This window comes from Gouania willdenowi, chromosome 14, assembly GCF_900634775.1.
Source record: "Gouania willdenowi chromosome 14, fGouWil2.1, whole genome shotgun sequence".
Taxonomy (NCBI): domain Eukaryota; kingdom Metazoa; phylum Chordata; class Actinopteri; order Blenniiformes; family Gobiesocidae; genus Gouania; species Gouania willdenowi.
In genome coordinates this window covers 32,818,360-32,835,973 of record NC_041057.1, presented here as the reverse complement: position 1 = coordinate 32,835,973, position 17,614 = coordinate 32,818,360, and the positions used below count along the sequence as shown (strand labels likewise).

General features: G+C 38.9%; 2 protein-coding genes across 2 annotated transcripts; one reads left to right on the top strand and one right to left on the bottom strand.

The window, feature by feature from the left end:
• Positions 1 to 982: 982 nt before the first annotated feature.
• LOC114475291 (olfactory receptor 52N5-like) lies at positions 983 to 1,942 on the top strand. Its single transcript, XM_028465981.1, has one exon. The coding sequence runs from the start codon at positions 986 to 988 to the stop codon at positions 1,940 to 1,942; it is 957 nt and encodes a 318-aa protein (XP_028321782.1). The 5' UTR covers positions 983 to 985.
• A 4,614-nt stretch (positions 1,943 to 6,556) lies between these two features.
• Positions 6,557 to 10,755, bottom strand: LOC114475573 (putative gustatory receptor clone PTE03). The gene is made up of 3 exons (XM_028466505.1): positions 10,748 to 10,755; positions 8,701 to 9,612; positions 6,557 to 6,578 (listed from the first exon to the last, which is right to left on the bottom strand). The coding sequence occupies exons 1-3, from the start codon at positions 10,753 to 10,755 to the stop codon at positions 6,557 to 6,559; spliced, it is 942 nt and encodes a 313-aa protein (XP_028322306.1).
• Positions 10,756 to 17,614: the final 6,859 nt, after the last annotated feature.

Sequence of the window (17,614 nt, the reverse complement as noted above, 5' to 3'; positions counted from 1 at the left end):
ACACAAAAAAGGACTGTTCAGAACAACCTAAGAATGTTTGACCAGAGAGACAAGCTTTGATGTCTCTCCTTTTTCGGCATGTACAAAAAAAAAAAAAAAAAAATGTAAAAAAAGGGAATGTAACCCTGTCGGAAATAAACTGAAGAAATAAAATAAAACAAATAAAACATGAAGCTGTCATCCTAGTTTCCCCGTAAATATCCAAATATAATACAAACAAAACCAGATTTAATTTTAAAACAAAAAAACGATGTTTGTTTAGTTTTTTTTCATTTTTCTGTTTCTGGTTTTAAATTAATAAAACACAAAAAAAAAAATCAGTTTTTCTATTTTTCTTTTTTAATTTTGAAACTAAGCAAAGAACAAAGTCTACACGTATTCCTTGCCTGTGTTGTATTTATTTTATTTTATTTTTTTCATTTTAACCATTTTTTAATCATGTGTATTTGAAATAAAATTTAAAAAAAAAATATAAAAAAATAAACTTTATGCTTGAGATTTATATGAGGGAATTTATTCCAACAAGCTGATGAACTTTAGTAGCTTTGGTGTAAAATTGAGATGTTGGCCTTGAACCAGAGAAGTACTAAAAAAGCCTTAAAGTAACCACAGCTTCTAACGTTGAGATTTTAGCTCTGGACAGTGTTTGCATGGAGTTGAGGATGTGTGTGTGTGTGTGTGTGTGTGTGTGTGTGTGTGTGTGTGTGTGTGTGTGTGTGTGTGTGTGTGTGTGTGTGTGTGTGTGTGTGTGTGTGTGTGTGTGTTGTGTAGTGGATGCAGTGATTCCCTCAGGATGAAGGAGCATCAGTATAAAGCTGCAGAGAAGACGGAAGTCCAGAGTCAGACGTGTTGGACACGTCCAACAATGAGCGACCGTGTGAGCTTAAAGAGGAAGGTTTTCTATAAAGGCAGGTTTCCTCTGTCCTCATTGTGAAGGCCTTCTCTTTGTCTTGTGTGTTTGTGTTTGTGTTGTATTTACAGGTTGATGGAGAACTACACCTACAACAGCTTCACTCTTCAGTTGGAGGGCTTTAAAGTCCACAAAGACTATGTGTACCTCGCTTTTATCTCCTTTTTGCTTGCGTATATCTTCATTATAATTTTAAATGTGGGCATTGTTGCTCTGATTGTATTTGACACCAACCTCCATCAGCCCATGTATCTGCTTTTCTGTAACCTGCCATTTAATGATGTTTTAGGGAACACTGTTTTGCTTCCACGTCTATTAATGGACCTTCTTCTGCCGCCCTCTGAGCGCCACATCACTTACTATGCGTGTGTGGTTCAGGCTTTTTCCGCACACGTTATCGGTACCACCACACACACAGTGCTCATCATCATGGCCTTTGACCGTTATGTGGCCATCTGTAACCCTCTGCGATATTCCACCATCATGACCAACAGGATGGTGGTGAAGCTGACGGCGTCGGCCTGGGGTGTGGCTTTCTTTCTGGTAGCGATCTTACTGGGCCTCACCATCCGGCTCAACAGATGCAGGGTTATGATCATGAACTCGTACTGTGACAACGCCTCTCTCTTCAAGCTCTCCTGTGAGAGCGTGTTAATCAACAACATCTATGGCCTCACCTTCACCGTGCTCCTGTTCAGCTCCTCCATTGGTTCCATGGTGCTCACCTACTCTAAGATCACCATTGTCTGTCTGACCAGCAACAGCAAGTCTCTGAACAGCAAAGCCCTGAAGACCTGCAGCACCCACCTGGTTGTGTATCTGATCATGATATCCTGTGGTTTCATTGTCATCATAATGCATCGCTTCCCACAATACTCAGACTATAGAAAACTGTCAGGCATCCTGTTCAACGTGGTCCCCGGGGGCCTGAACCCCATCATTTATGGCGTACAGTCGGCAGAGATCAGCAGGTCTCTGTTAAAGGTGTTCTGTCGCCGCTCTGAGCAGAGAAAGGTGGTGAACAGCAGTTAGGTTTCCTCTGCTTCTTTACCTGTGGGTCAGTTAGAGCAGAGACAGGCCCACAAATATGAGAGTGTTTGATATTATCAACAATCTGAGCAATAACACAGGAAAGATTGAGGGCTTGGAGTGTTTTTGTGGTTAGTTTTGGATATTTCTCCATTATTTTTGTGTATACTTTGGAGCCATTTATTGTTTTTAAAGCTAGTAAAGACTTTTTTTCCTTCCTGAAACCAAATAGAGCATCAACTAAGTGAAGTTTAGCCTCAGTGCTGTACAAAAACACTCACACATACTGTATATAAAAGAATTTCATTGAGTCACAACAAATCAGAAATATTTATTAAATATGTAAAGAAAGAAAAAAAAATTACTCCAACAAACTTGGGGTTGGATGGTGACGATAAAATAACAGTGATACCAACAGATGAAGATTCAAGCCATAGGTTTTTGAGTCATTTTTCTGTATTTTTGATGTCGCTTTATGTATTTTTGATGTCACTTTATGTATTTTTTCTGTCATTCTGTGTACTTTTGTTGTGGTTTTGTATATTTCTCTTTCATTTTATTTGTCAATTGGTGTTGTGTTTTTGTGATTCTGTGTTATTTAAGAGTCATTATTGTTTATCTTATTGTAATTATGTGTATTTTTGACGTCTTTTGTGTTTTTTGAGTACATTTTGTGTGTTTACTGATGACGCCACTCAAAATAGTTGTCCATGTCTGAGAAAACACACAAACATCTTTGATGATGGTTTAAGCTTTTAATGGAGTTTCATCAAACACATCCTTGTTCATTTTTACTTCTCATGTTTCTGTGCACAGCACATTTTAAATAAGGCATCAGATGCTTCTGTGTAGAGATGGAGAAATGTGTGTAAAAACTCCTTTCAGTTTGTTTGGACAGCACATACAGAATTATACTTTACTATACATTACTATACTCAATGAATCCGATTGTTGGACTTTTTTTCTTTTTTTTATTAAAACATACATTACTCTTCACAGTTTGTGTTTATGATCTTTAAGACGTTTGTCAGGATAGGAATGGTTGTTTATCTTCCAGAAGCAGATTATAGCATCAAACAGTTGAAGATAAGCCTTACATTGACACGCCTGATATAAATCCATACATTTATGAAGCGCTATTAGAACAACTGTTGGCTCAAAGTGCTGTACAAAAACACTCACACATATTGTATATTAAAGTGCTTTATTGATTTGTGACAAAATAAGAAGTATTTAATAAATATGAAAAGAAAGAAAAAAGTACCAGAACAAACATTGATATGTATGTTTAAAACACATGAAGAGTAATTGTCATCAGTCTGCTCATATTTGGGGTTTGATGGTGAAAGTCAAGTAACAATGTGTCACGGCAAATTTGCGGTTGACCTCATTTGGAGACATGATTTATGCTCTGGTTGAATGATGGAGTCCAGTCGAAGCATTGATGATTTTATAAAATCAAGTTTTATTATATCACTAAATAAAAAAGGAATACAAAAGAAGCTTCCATCCTGTAAGAATGAAAAGCAGCCCCCAACATTGATGGTCAAAAGGCTCCTGGCAGAGCAAAAAGCAAGACCCACTAACTAACAGTTTCACAGCTTAGTCTTTTCATACAGATAACAGAAAAAGTTCTAGCCTGCGGTGAGGAGAAGGAGGGCATCAGATGCACAACAGTGGAAACGTTTTAGGATGATGAAGACGTGTATATTATGAGGAAGGTTGGGCGCCAATGTAATCTGTCCTTGATAGTGTGTGTGCGTGTATATCCGCATGTGAGTTTGAGTTTGGCCTTCAGCAGACACAGTGAGTTGCACTGTGGATACAATACGATCTGTACTGTTTAATCTAACATGGCTCAGCTGTTAAAAAGTGCAAAGAGTAATGCAGTCATCATGTATTAAAACATGACAAATTGTACACATGAACACACATTTGATGATATGATGATGAATATAATAATTGCCATAACAAATGACACAGACAGATGAAGATTCACATTCCCTTTTCCATAACTAGCTCTATGGTGTTTTCCATCTCTTTTAATTCTTACTTCCTTCACAAACAACATCAGCACAAAACGATTTCGACTGATTTCCATCAGGCAACAGAATTCTGAGTTAGGACTCCATCCAGGGCTCATCATGGCTTTTTATTCTTCTTTAAATATAGGATTTATTACCAACGCAAAGAGTCTGTGGGCGGCCCTCTGGAATAGAACGCCATGGTGTATCACCTTTCTCTTTACAGTGCAGCCCAGTGTCAGCGGCACTCACAAAACGCACAGGTTTTATTTACATGTTTCAACATCACAGAGCAAATAATTAAGGTTATTTATTCGAAGTTCACAAAATAAAAGTATTCAAATGCAATGTTTAAGAAGCTCTTATTTTATGAAGACACAAGCATGACAGTTAGACTTAAATTACTTCCACAGAAAGTACCGTAGAAAACTCGGACCTTGTTGTTCCCACTTGAACACACGAAAACATTTGTTAATTTTATATCTAACATTATAGGACAAATCTTTACTGCAAACAGACATTTCCCTCATTCATGGATAACAAACTGTGGAACTACTCTTTAAAAATAAATCAAAGGGTGAAAGTCAAAAATATAAAAGGCCAAAGCATAAGAAGGAAAAAGAGAGTAGGTGGAGCTGTATTACAATACCAAATTTAAGTTTCATATGTGGTGTAGTTGCTGAGATATTGTAAGCTGAAAATGGAAGAACAATAAGGACATGTAAAAATCGTCACATACTGTACCCCTCTCACTAAAATGTCTATATCTAAAAAATTATTCCTCTGATTTAACTAAAGATGTACAGTATAACTATTGAATAATTATGGAAAAATTGGTAAAAATTTTAGAAGCATTTTCAGACCGAAGTGTTTGGGATGTCCTGAAAATTTGACATGATATAGAATAACTCAGATGCTTATATACTTGTTTTTACTGACGGTTCTGACTGTCCATACTGTACTGGGCGCGATGGCACTACAGGGGGTATTTGAGAGAAAGTGGAAAATCAACAAATGAAAACTTTAAAAATATGTGGTTTTGTAATGTTTATTTTTAGATAAAAAGCAATATAATAATAGCAATATCTTTATTTTATTTCTTGCAAGAACAAAGCATGCATAGCTGTTGTAAAAGATAGTTAACCTTATCAAATGTTAAATGTTTGTATTGGACTGTCATAGTGTTGTGGTGGTCAAGACCGGTCTTGGTCTCGAGACCAAATTTTAAAGGTCTTGGTCTTGTCTCGGACTCTGAAGCATTTTGACTCGGTCTTGTCTCGGACTCGGGATTTTCCGTCAAGACCGTTCAAGACCAGCACTAATTCCTGATCATTTTAAATCTGTTTATAATGTGATAATAACACGGAGAAGAACGGGATAAAACAATCCTTTATTCATTATTTAATCCACCCCGTATAATGACCACAACCTTCCTTAATGTGACTGAGTGACGTGTGTGACACACTCATACGTGTGTGACACACTCATACGTGTATGGCTACGGTGTCAGTTTGGACCGCGGAGCGCAAGGGAGATATGAACTAATCACCGGTAAAAAATCCCAGTAAAACTCCAGAAAACAATCACCAGTAATAAATATTATCTCCCTGGTAAAGACAGTAGCTCTAATAACTGGTAAAATGATAAACTGATGATATTACAGCCTGTGAAGGCTGGATAGGGGATGCACTTACTCTGCTTCTGGGTCCTAGTGCCAGCCGAGCGGTAAAGCCTGTTCAGTTTACCGTGTTTACTGAGGTCCGTGTGTGTTTAATAAGTCTGTGTGTGTCAGTGTGAAAGTTTGCATGTTTATGCCTCTGTCCATCCACTCTTTTCATTATATCCATGTCTTTTAAGGCTTTATTACATAATGTCGGCTGTAGTCCGGGCCGCCGCCATCTTGGTTTATGTCGTCACCAGCGCGTCATCGCCGCAGAGTTGCACTATCACAGAATGAGCCAAATAACTGTAAAGAGGTCTTATATTAGTCTATTTTCTTTATAAAGTGGTGTTTTTTTTGTGTCTTTAGACTCCAATTACATTTATGTATATAATATGTTCCCCACAATATAAACAGGTTCACAATATAATTATTTTTTATAGTTTCTGTTTCCACTGTATCCAGAATAATAATAATAATTCTCAACAAGAACTATTGATTGATTTGTCACATGACTGTTCCAGGGTTTGAGTTTGTTTTATTTAGTTTCACATCTACCTGTAGCTCTATGTTTTTTACACTGATGACAACTTGTTTGTAGTTTTATTTCAGAAAGTTTCACTTTTACAGTTACAGTTGGAAACCTTTGTTAATTGAATATCCTAGTTACATTACAGCAACCAAATTAAACTATATCAACTAAGTGAATTAATAAAAATAACCTGTGTAAAGGCTTTTTTCAAACTAAAAAATTATCTTGTGAAATCTGTGACTTGTTGACCAGCACAACTGAAAGAATCAGAATCAAGAATCATTATTTCTTGGCAGAAATACTTTTAAACACTTGCTGTACATTCAGCTGACATAAAAATATTGTTTTCAAATATGTAGAATAATTGTGAATTTATCAGTAGCAGTAGTAGTTTTAATATTTTAGTTAATTTTTTGCAGGCACCTTTTTTGTCCATCAAATGTATTTAAAATAAACTAAAATTAAAAAGAGAATGTTTTTTAACTGTCGAACCTTGTCATAATTTTATTTATTTATATATTTTTTTAAATTGAAAAAAATAATGTTTATGGTCTTGGTCTTGGTCTCGGCCTTGGTCTTGACTCGGTCTCGGCTCCCGAAAGTCTTGGTCTTGTCTTGGTCTCGGTGCATTCTGGTCTCGGGCAAGTCTTGGTCTCGGATAGTGTGGTCTTGAACACAACACTAGACTGTCACCCAGTCATTTAAATTCAAAAATCAGGGGGTAGCTGAGAGAGAGAAAGTGGAAAATTGACAAACAAAAACGTTAAAATATCAAATTAATTCATTTATACATTTACCAATATGCCATAGCCTACCACCTCTTTGTTAGAGCATAATACAAAGTATTTTAGCATGAAAGCACATTTTTTTCAATGTCTACAGCGTCCTGTATCATAACTAAATCTCTGTCATTTGTAACAAACTAAACCGTGTGAAAATCGAATAAAAATTTGGAGCGTTTTGATGATTATTGTAATTTGGGATACACCTTCCTCAGTAGAAATAAATGCAGACCGGGCGCATTTGAGACCTCTCCAAGATGGTGGCTGTGCTGAAACGTCAGCTCCAATAGGCAGCGTCAATCTAGGATGGGTGTGTCTATGGTCCCATCTACGATAAGTAGACTATAAGGAGTGAGCGAAGAATACGTTGGCATTCAAAAACCTCTTCTCTCTCAAAAAGCTTCTCGCTGCAGCAGCTGAACAGTCCACAGGTGGACCCTTCCTGGGTTCTCTCGTCTGTTGGTATCCTTTTTGTGTCGACCACCCCAAATAAACGAGTGTTTTTCCCTGCCCCTACGCTCGGGACTACACTTCTTCGACACCCTCCACGGCCGTCAAAAGCCGACCGCTGACACCCCTGTCTTTGGCTCATCTCACCAAAAACTACCACTCGACGCCACCTCACGGCTGTGGAGCACCTCCTCTCTCCCCCTGTGTAGCGGCTGGGTGCTCCGCGCTTTCCAGCTCTACCTGTCCCGCCCCACCGTCTCAGCACGGGCTTTCAGCTGGTCCAGGAAGCCTTCGGCCTCGGCTACAGCTCTGCTGATATAGCCTGAGCAGCATAAAAGCAGAATATGTCACCATGAGCAGCACGGTGGCAACACCCGCTGTTCTCTCTTGTTGGGCAGCGAATTGGGTGAGAAAAGTAGTGGTGGAGGCTTGACCAGCTGAACACCATAATGCTAATAGAGGTAGTGGGGGTGTGGATTGAGAATGAATGAAAGAAAGAACACCAGTCTTCCTGTTTGAACTTACGCTGAGCTCCATTACTTTCATTGTTGTTAGTTTCTTTCTTGGACTTGTGTGTAATAGCTTTAATAACTGTAAAGTGTTTTTGAGTTTTTGAAAAGCGCTCATAAATAAAATGTATTATTATTGTTGATGGGGCAAGTGAGATTTCTGAGTGTGAAAAGGACAGTATGAGTTCTCACTTTGAAAAGGTACATTTACAAAGTCCACCATTCACTAACCAGGTCCATGGTTATTTTTATTAAGCTATTATTTTAAATCAAATTACAAATTTAGTAGGAAGTGCACAAGATGGACACTAAACAGGCCGATAAGTGAAACACCACTGATCAGCTGATTGGTCACTGTTTCAAAAGCAGCAAAAACTCAGCATTTCTGTCTTGGAGACCGATACCACGTTTCCATAAAAAATCTTTCAAGGAATCAACGCTCAAACAGGAAAAATAATCTAAATCTCTGTAAACTCGCTGCCTGCACCATCAGTCAAGATGACTTCATCCCTCTTGACCTTTGAACTCATGTGCGAGAACCGAAGGAAAGCAAGAAAGCCTTATTCTGTTAGCAACCTATTGGTGTATTGTACCTATGACCGTAACAATTTACCATATTGAAATTATACTACTCTGGTCATCTGTCCTCAGAGCTGTTCAATTAAAAGATGTGGGAAGAAGGTAAAGGAAAAACCGCTGCTAAAGAAGCTAAATCGCCACAAGCATAAAGTCCAACAAACAGAAGTTGTGTATGAACGGCATGTTCAGAGTCATCTCTCGTCTCTTCCTGTACTTTTGCCAAACATGATTAAAATCTTCTGTCGTACAACTTTGATCTGCAGTCCGTAGATGATGGAGTTCATGGCTGGTGGAACCACGTGAAACAGAATGGACGCCAGCTTCCTGTGGTCTGACAGCTGTGGGAAGCGATGAAGGATGACGATGCTGAAGCCAGACACGAACATGAGGGTGTACACGGCCAAGTGCGTAGCGCAGGTCTGCAGGGCGCGCCTGTTCAGCACCTCGCTCCGGCTACGAAGGCAAACCACGGCGATCTTCAGGTACGTGAGCGTGATGCTGCCGAGGGACGAGCTCAGCAGAACCACGGTGAACGTCAGGCCATAGAAGTTGTTGATGACGACGCTCTCGCAGGACAGCTTGAAGAGCGAGGCATTGTCGCAGAACGGGTGAGACACCACAAAGCGGCAGCGGGACAGACGCACACTGAGGCCGATGAGGATCAGCACCAGAACCAGGGACACGGTCCACGCACTCAGAGACAGCTTCAACACCATCCTGCCAGTCATGATGACGGCGTACCGCAGAGGGTTGCAGATGGCCACGTAGCGGTCGAAGGCCATGATCATCATCACGGTGTGAACGCAGCTAGCGTGAAGGTGAGCGGAGAAGGCCTGGACCACGCACTCGCTGTAGCGGATGAACCGTGCAGAAATGGGCAGGAAGATGTCACTAAGGAGGCGGGGGATGATGATGGACGCTCCGAAGGCGTCGTTGACACTCATGTTGCAGAGCAGCAGGTACATGGGCTGATGGAGACTGGGGTCTGTGGAGATAAGAACCACCAGGCCCACGTTGGACACCATGATGAAGATGTAGAATAGTAGGAGGATGATGAAGGCAGGGATGGCGGTCTCTGGGGTGACCTTTAACCCCTCCACCTGCAGCAGGTCTGGGTTGAAGGTTTGGTTCTCCATCCTTCAGCAATAACTCTCCCAAGAAATCCTGGACACAGAGTTTTAGACCAGAGGTTCTCAAACTTTTTAGGGTCAAGGACCTCTTTCACTTACTTTCGAATCCACGTAACCTCTTTGTCCAACTACAACATTTTGCTTAGAATTCTATGAAATAATAATTATAGATCATAATGATGGAATAAATGAGCGATAACAAGAATCTCATTTTATAAATAAGTGGAATGAAACACTATTTGGTGGCTCCTGAATAGATTTATATATATAGTTTTTATAATCTATGGTCATTGCCCTCCTGATGTGGGACCAAGACTGAACCTTGTATTTTCAGTTCATGTTCTAATCAAGATCATTTCTATCATTGTTTTGTGTCTTTGATGTAATTTTGGGTATTTTGTTGTTGTTCGTCTGTTGTTTTTTTTGTTCAGTGTATTTTTCTCTTATTTGGTGTATTTTTGTTGTTTTTGTGTGTTGTTGGTATTATTTAAATTATTATTAGAAATTATTATTCCTCAGTGTGTGTGTTTTTGGTGTCGTCTGTTATTTTTGTGCATTTTGAGTTTTTCTCATTCATTGTGTCTTTGTTGCTGTTTTGTGTGTTTCTGGTAATAGTATGTATTTTTCTCACTTATGTTACAAATCTAGATTGGAATAATCTCTGTTAGCGGGCTTCAACTAACCAAACATTCCCTTTCAGACAGGAGCTGTCTTATGACCGGCGATCAAAACAAGCCAATTAACTTAAGTACGTGCGTGTGCACAAGAAAGGGGTGGAGATTGCAGCAACAGTGTTAGTGCAGTGCACCGGGAGGCGGAGCTTTTATACTCGCTCAGATCTGATCCACTTCATAACTTGGTCCCAACCAGGTTAGGTGTTGCTTAAGTTTAAAATGATTATTAATTAGAATTCATAATTCAGACCAAAACAACACCGTTGTTACAGAAAAGGCAGGAATGAGAGTAAGCTGCTGACACTGTTAATGCGTAAAAGCCTGTGATTATTTATGATAATAATCCATTGGATGATAAACGGACAGCGCTCTGCAGTTAAACTTTATTACAACACACACACATTTTTCTTTTAAGTACACCTATTTATCACACACACTCGGATGAGAGATGAGAGCACATTGTTTAACTGTAGCATGTCCTGCTGAGGCGGTCAACGTGTGAATGAATGAATTAATTTATGATTTCACGAATCCGCGCATACAATCGAGACACAGATGTAATCAGCTGACTGTAAATCAGTCTATGAGATATAAATGTATATCTTTCCTAAAGGATGTCAATGGTAAATGAAAGGATTGCATTTATAATGAATAATCTTCTTTACTAAAACTCAGCTGTGAGATGTGCACCCACCAGCATCATCTGTAAATGGGCAGGTTGTTTTCTAAGAGATCTGATTGGTCAGGAGGCGGGGCTTTAGCACTCGCTAACATCCAAGCCAGAGAAAAACCTGTTTGCAACCAGGTTAGCGGTTCAGCATTTATTGCCATAGTGATTAAGCTCCAGCGAGCTTTGTAGTTCAGCACACAGTGATTGAATCCCAGAAGTTAGCGCAATAAGATGTAATCTAGATTCATAGCATATTCTCTTAGTGCATGTGTTTTTTGTTGTAATTTTGTGAATTTTACTGTTTGTTTTTTTTTTTTTTTTATTATACAGTATATTTGTGTTCTTGTTGTCATTTTGTGAGTTGCTGGTAATGGTAAAGTATTGCGTTTTTTAAAAAAAGAATAGATATTATAAAAATATATATATATTTGTATGTATGTTATCATATGTTATTTTTTCCCTCTCAAGTACCCACTGTAGTGCCACCCCGTACCCCTAGGGGTACATGTACCACCATTTGAAAAACATTGTTAACGATACATACACAATCCATTAAAAAGTACAAAGAATTACAACATTGCAGGAAAATACTGCAAAAGGCAAGAAAAACACAGAAAATACTCCTAATAACACAAAACAACAACAAAAATACACAACATGACTCAAAAAACGTACAAAATTAAAGAAAATTACACAAAGAGGAGGAAAACACAAAAAATTACTCCGCAAACCCACAGTACTTACACACTTACATTTTACAGGAAAAAATACACAAACAGACAACAGTAATGCAAAGACAACAACAAACATACACAGAAGGACAGAAAAACACACAAAATTACTATAAAAACTCTTTGTTCTTCATGTGACCCTTCAATCAAACAAACACATTTTTGTGTTTTGCCTTAGACCATGGAGGATTACGATGCAGGGGAATCAGGATCAATTTACTGATTCTGGATCAGTTTCAAAAAGTGAAAAATCTCTATCTCTCATCATTGGCAAAATTTCAGAAACTCATATCTCACTTTGTCATGACAATCTTTGTAAAGTTACGTTGGGTTAGATCCTCAATCACCCCATCCAGTTTCATCAGATCTTTGTAAATTCTCTGTGCTTTAAGAATTTCTTAGGTTGTGTAAGGGACTATATCAATAATGACCAATACTAGTTTATGAAAAAAGAGATAGAGCCCCTGGTATAACTTAGATTATATATGCAGAGAACAGGGCCTCTAGCATAGATAGTTTACAAATGTGTAAAGATCACGTAACACCAAGGATATATGCAGAAAACACACAGAGATTGAGTTAGAATTAGGATTAGGATGCAGTGGCATTGGTGACCAGACAGTTTTGGAGGCTATGCTTGAGCCAGATTGGAGAAGAATGCTGTCTTTTTTTGAGAATAAACCTTTTGCATTCACACTAACTTACTTACTTTAACAAAACTGATCTAGATAACTGTTCATATCTGGAAAAGAGGAGATTTGTTACCTGGTGGAGGTTTATGTGCTCTCATGTTGTTTGAATACGTTAAATTCTTAAATATAGTTTAAATATAGTTTAAAAAACAAGGGAAGTGCACGTCGCTCAGAGTAAAGTGGAAGTGAGGAGTGAATGAATTAATATCTGGGCATCTCTGCTGAGAATGCTGCCCTCACCACCCGTCTGAGGATACAATGGGTATATGTGTGTGTGTTATTTAATGTGGAGGAGAAAGAAATGTATTTTGAAATATCTTAAATGAATTAAATTAACAAACAAACCAACAATAATCTCAGAGCTGAATAAACACATGTAAATATGATCTTGGATGACACATTTAGGAAAACCAAGACACGGACCAATCACTGAGTCTGAGACACTGACCAATCATGGAATCAGATTTTTTTTTTGACATCCTTAATGTCAAGATTAATTTTGAAAACTAAGTAATACATTGTTTTGTTTTGTTTTTTTTAAATCCAAAATGTTCATTATCAACATAAACAATTTTCAACTGAGGAAATGTATAATTAAGATGAGAAATGAAAGACAAGCAGTTTAGATTTTACTACACCTGTGTCTAGATTACTAACTGTAAATTAATGTGTGATTAATTAACCAAACTCATGTTTAATGATGTTTTTGAACTTGTCAAGTTTGTTGAGGAGAGAAAAAGTCACTTATAAAGGCAAGTTATACACGGCTTTAAGCAGCAATAACATGAAAAACGGAAGGAGTTCATGTTAAAACTTTGAAACACATCCCATCACCACAGCATAGACTGTGAGAAGAAAAGACATCTGTTCTATAAACGGATTTATCTGGAGCTCCTTAAATATCTGGGAGAGTATAGTGATGCTTCACTTTCAGAAACATTATCTTTCCAAACTTCAGCACTTCGCTTTAAAAAGGAACTTCTAGAAGCCTGATAAAGAAAAAGTGCTGACATAGTAATCATGTTTACCCTTTATGTTTTCAGTTTTCACCATGAGAGGCTTTCAAAATAAAAGTTTAACAAACTGATGTGTTACAAGTAACAAGGAGCTTCTCCACAGCCTCTTTATCCTCTTTTCAGCACAGATTCCTGTTTTTTAATCTCATCTTTAAGTATTCAACCAGTCAAACACACAAGAATAGAATTTCATGACATTGTTCTAACCTGTTTCCTCCTTACACAACACAATGAGCGTCTGTGTGTTCACAAAGATCAGAACCAGCATGAACTTCTCAAGCAGATTCTCCGTTAGATAAAGGACACAGGACAACCATCTCTGCCCACGTGCCTTTGAGCCTGTCACTGGTTCACTGCCTCTGCTTCCGTACAAAAGCTGTAGTTCTCGAGACCCTGACATCACCACTATCACAACCATCACCACCACCATCATCATCACCATCATCACCACCATCATCACCACCATCATCACCATCATCACTGGTCCTGATGAGGAGACACAGCTCACCAGTAACAATGATAGAAATGTGTAATAGTGTGTGTGTGTGTGTGCGTGTGTGTGTGTGTGTGTGTGTGTGTGTGTGTGTGTGTGTGTGTGTGTGTGTGTGTGTGTGTGTGTGTGTGTGTGTGTGTGTGGTCACCTGTGAAGGTGAGGTTCTCACTGCTGGAGGTTGGCTCACATGGGTTTTATATTGATGACCAAAAGCTTCAGTGTGTGTGTGTGTGTGTGTGTGTGTGTGTGTGTGTGTGTGTGTGTGTGTGTGTGTGTGTGTGAGACAGTAGTATCAGCAGCTCTTTACTCAAAGTGTTTGTTATTAAATGAATGAAACACGTTTCCTTTCCCTTTGACATTTTTATTTTTTAATCAGATTTTGTATTTATTTTGTATGGTATTTTTTTATACAGTAAAGTATTATGAACAGCACTGATTCACAACCTTTTTTGGATCGTGACTTCATTTTGATATCAAAAATTTCTGGTGACCCCAAAGACATTAGCTTTTTGATCATGTTCGTTATAGTGTGTTATAAATACAGAGTATAAGATTAATGCACAAAGTGATAAGATGCTCCAAATCAGATATTTTCATACTGTATAAATGGAATAGTTGTTTTTTTTTTTTCTTGTCTGCACATGCTGTCAAAGGTCAACACTACAAGAAGTGCAATCATTATGAGACAGCAATGCATGTTTTGTTATTGCAATAAAATACATTGATTTATTTTATTGCTTAATTGTGACCATCACCAGCCCTCCCTAAGGAAGGATAAGAAATATTTTATTAGAGGGAGGATATAAAAAGGGAGAGCAGTGTTACACCTAAGTGGAGAGGGAGGGGGAGGGGGTGGGGAAAGGGAGCACGGAGGAGAGACTCAAGATAGGAAATAAAAAGGGTGGGGAGAATAGATTGTTTTACAGTGAGGGTGAGATGTGAAGTTGTAGAATAAATTGTGCTTATTATGTTGTGTAATCAAGCCAGTCTGGTGACAAGTGTGAAGCTTAGCTATAATGGTGGTGGCTGTGGACAGGGGGAATGAGTGAGTGGTAGTACCTAAAGCAGGTATTTGGGATTAACGTGTCTAAAGTTAAGCCCAGTATGAGTTTTATCCCACATCCCAAGGCGTGCCAGTGCATCGTATACCAGTATATGTGCAAATAAACCGGGACAGCAAACCCAAGAACTGCCCCGGGCCCGCAGATGCAGCCAGGCCAGCAGAAAGAGTGGGGGCCAGGGAGCCCCAGGCCACCCCCCTACGGCCGAGCAACCCCCCAGACGCCCCCAAGATCCCAGGCTGAGAGGCAGCCACCGCCCCCCACACACACATCCGAGGAAGCCCCAAGCAGCCGAGCACCCAATGCATCCAGCCACCGACCCCAACCCCCAACCCCAACATAACATATAAAACATGGGATCAGAAACGTAAATATGTCAGTTGAAGATTATCATGTTTTTCTCTTCTGGATATTAATAAATCTATTCTTCAAATTGAGGATGAAATCAGAGACTTGTGTGATGATGATGTTGTTATTAAAGAATTGGATAGAGCCATTAAGAACAGTGTTGAACCTTGCACCTGGTCACGATTGTTAAACTTAAAATTTCATTTGTATGAGCAAGATTATGTTAAATGTACTAATCATATTTTGACAACATTTTAACCAAAGACAGACCTTACACCATGGAACATTACATACACTTTTGGATGGGATCTGGATCAATATACTGATTCTGGCTCAGTAAGAAAAATTTCAAAAAATTTCAAAAATGAATATCTCTGTTAGTAATGATCAATCTTCATGACATTTGACTCAATTATGTCGGGTTGGTTCCTCATCAGTTACTCTATACTGAGTTTGGGATCTGGATCAAGCATTTAATCATAATTTTTTGAGGAAAATGGAGGTGTCCATACTTTGTGTTCTACTATATGTTATAAATTAAGATAAATATTTCTTACAAGGCCTTAACGTGTGAATGATAATGGTGCCCTGATCAGGATGATTGATCCAGATAACTGACAATATCTGACAAAGAGGAGATTTGGAGCTTGTTGGATGTTTGCCCTCTCTGATTGCTGTTGTTCATTGTTTTGGTCCTCCTGTGTCTCCTCCTCCCAGTGATGTCAGTGTGTTTGGGTTGTGAGTGATTAGCACCCTCATGTTTCCACCCAGGTGTGGCTCGTTCCCAATCAACCCTTCCTCACTATTGAGCTGAGTGTTTGGGTGATTGCTGGCAGGGGCAGATCTGGGAAAAAATCAATGGGGTGGCAAGAGGGGGGCAGAAATTTTTTAGAGGTGGCAACATATAGCAGACGTACATAAAGTATACTGAATTATAAGGCTGGGTATCGCCAGGTACCTCGCAATGCGATATCGCGATATGTTTTGTTATAATCAATATATTGCGGGAAAATTAATCCATGATACGTCACGATAACTGTCACTGAAGAAATTCAGAATTTATATACTGCACTGAATTCATTTCACAGGAATTCCAAAACATTGTCACATGAACGACAGCCACGTGTTTACACAACAGTGACTCTTCTGAACACACACTGACCACAACTAGTCACATGTCCTTGTGTTATGTTTTTAAGGAAAGCCTGATACTAAATAGTGCTTCACCAAAATATTGTTAATGTTTGCGCAAATTAACTTTAAGTCATTAAAAACAAAATGAATGCAGAAAATAGTCATTTCAGTGCTAATATTATCAACTTCTCTGTAAACATGGACACACATCAGTGCTGCTTAACAAGCACAATGATTATATCCTCTTTATTTATGTAAGATTCACTTCACCATGTTTTCTTTGATAAACACTGATTTATAGACGCGCAGAATAACGTCTCAATTAGGAAATTCTGATATTTTAAAAGCTATTTGGTCCAATCTAGAACAGTGTAGTCCTACCTGTACCCCTAGTGGTACTTAAACACCTGCAGGAGGACCTTGAAAATATTTATGAATCCCAGACAGTGCTCACCAAATATGTAAATAAATAAATTCACTAATTTACATTATTAATGCACACTTTAATTCAGCACACACCGGACACAACCACGTCAGTGCACATTGCCTCACACACACTCAATCCTACACAATCCTGAACTCAACTAACTCACAAAAAAGTCCCACAAGTGAACACACAAGCTGCAGCGCACAAAACACACTCAAACGAGCAAAACCTGAGCACAAACACTCACCGATGTCCGAACAACTTTTTTTTCTTTTTGGCGTGTGTGCTCACGGCAAATGCGTAAGGTTGGCAGCTATGTTTTTACCTCTTTCCTCTTGTGCGCCAATGTAAACAAAGCACTTCCGTGCCGCTATCATGATACTTCCGTGTCTTCTTCGTTGGTGTTTTAGAACATTGGCTCCACAATCAGGAAGCGGCAGTGGGGCATTACCGGTCGGCGGACTGCAGCCGCAAAGTTCCGTGCGTACAAATTAGGGTGGCAGCAGTGGTGGCAAGGCTTTGTTGTCGGGTGGCATTTGCCACCCTATGCCACCCGGTAGATCCGCCCCTGATTGCGGGATCACTATTAATGTCTATAGCTGCATTTCCATTACCCTTGGAAATGCGCAAAATCTAAATAGTGCATTAAAAACTGAATTTCGGGGGAAAAAAACGCAATAACACAATGATGAAATGTGTTGCAAAAACGCTATGGAAACACTTTTTCTGCAAATACACGTCACAGGACATGATGTACCTGGTC

Bases quoted from the DNA above. Each gene is read 5' to 3' on its own strand.
- LOC114475291 (XM_028465981.1), top strand. From the start codon at position 986: ATGGAGAACTACACCTACAACAGCTTCACTCTTCAGTTGGAGGGCTTT.
- LOC114475573 (XM_028466505.1), bottom strand. The intron at 6,579-8,700 runs GTTTGGCAAAAG...TGGACAAAAAAG, and splicing joins CGACAGAAGATTTTAATCAT to GTGCCTGCAAAAAATTAACT.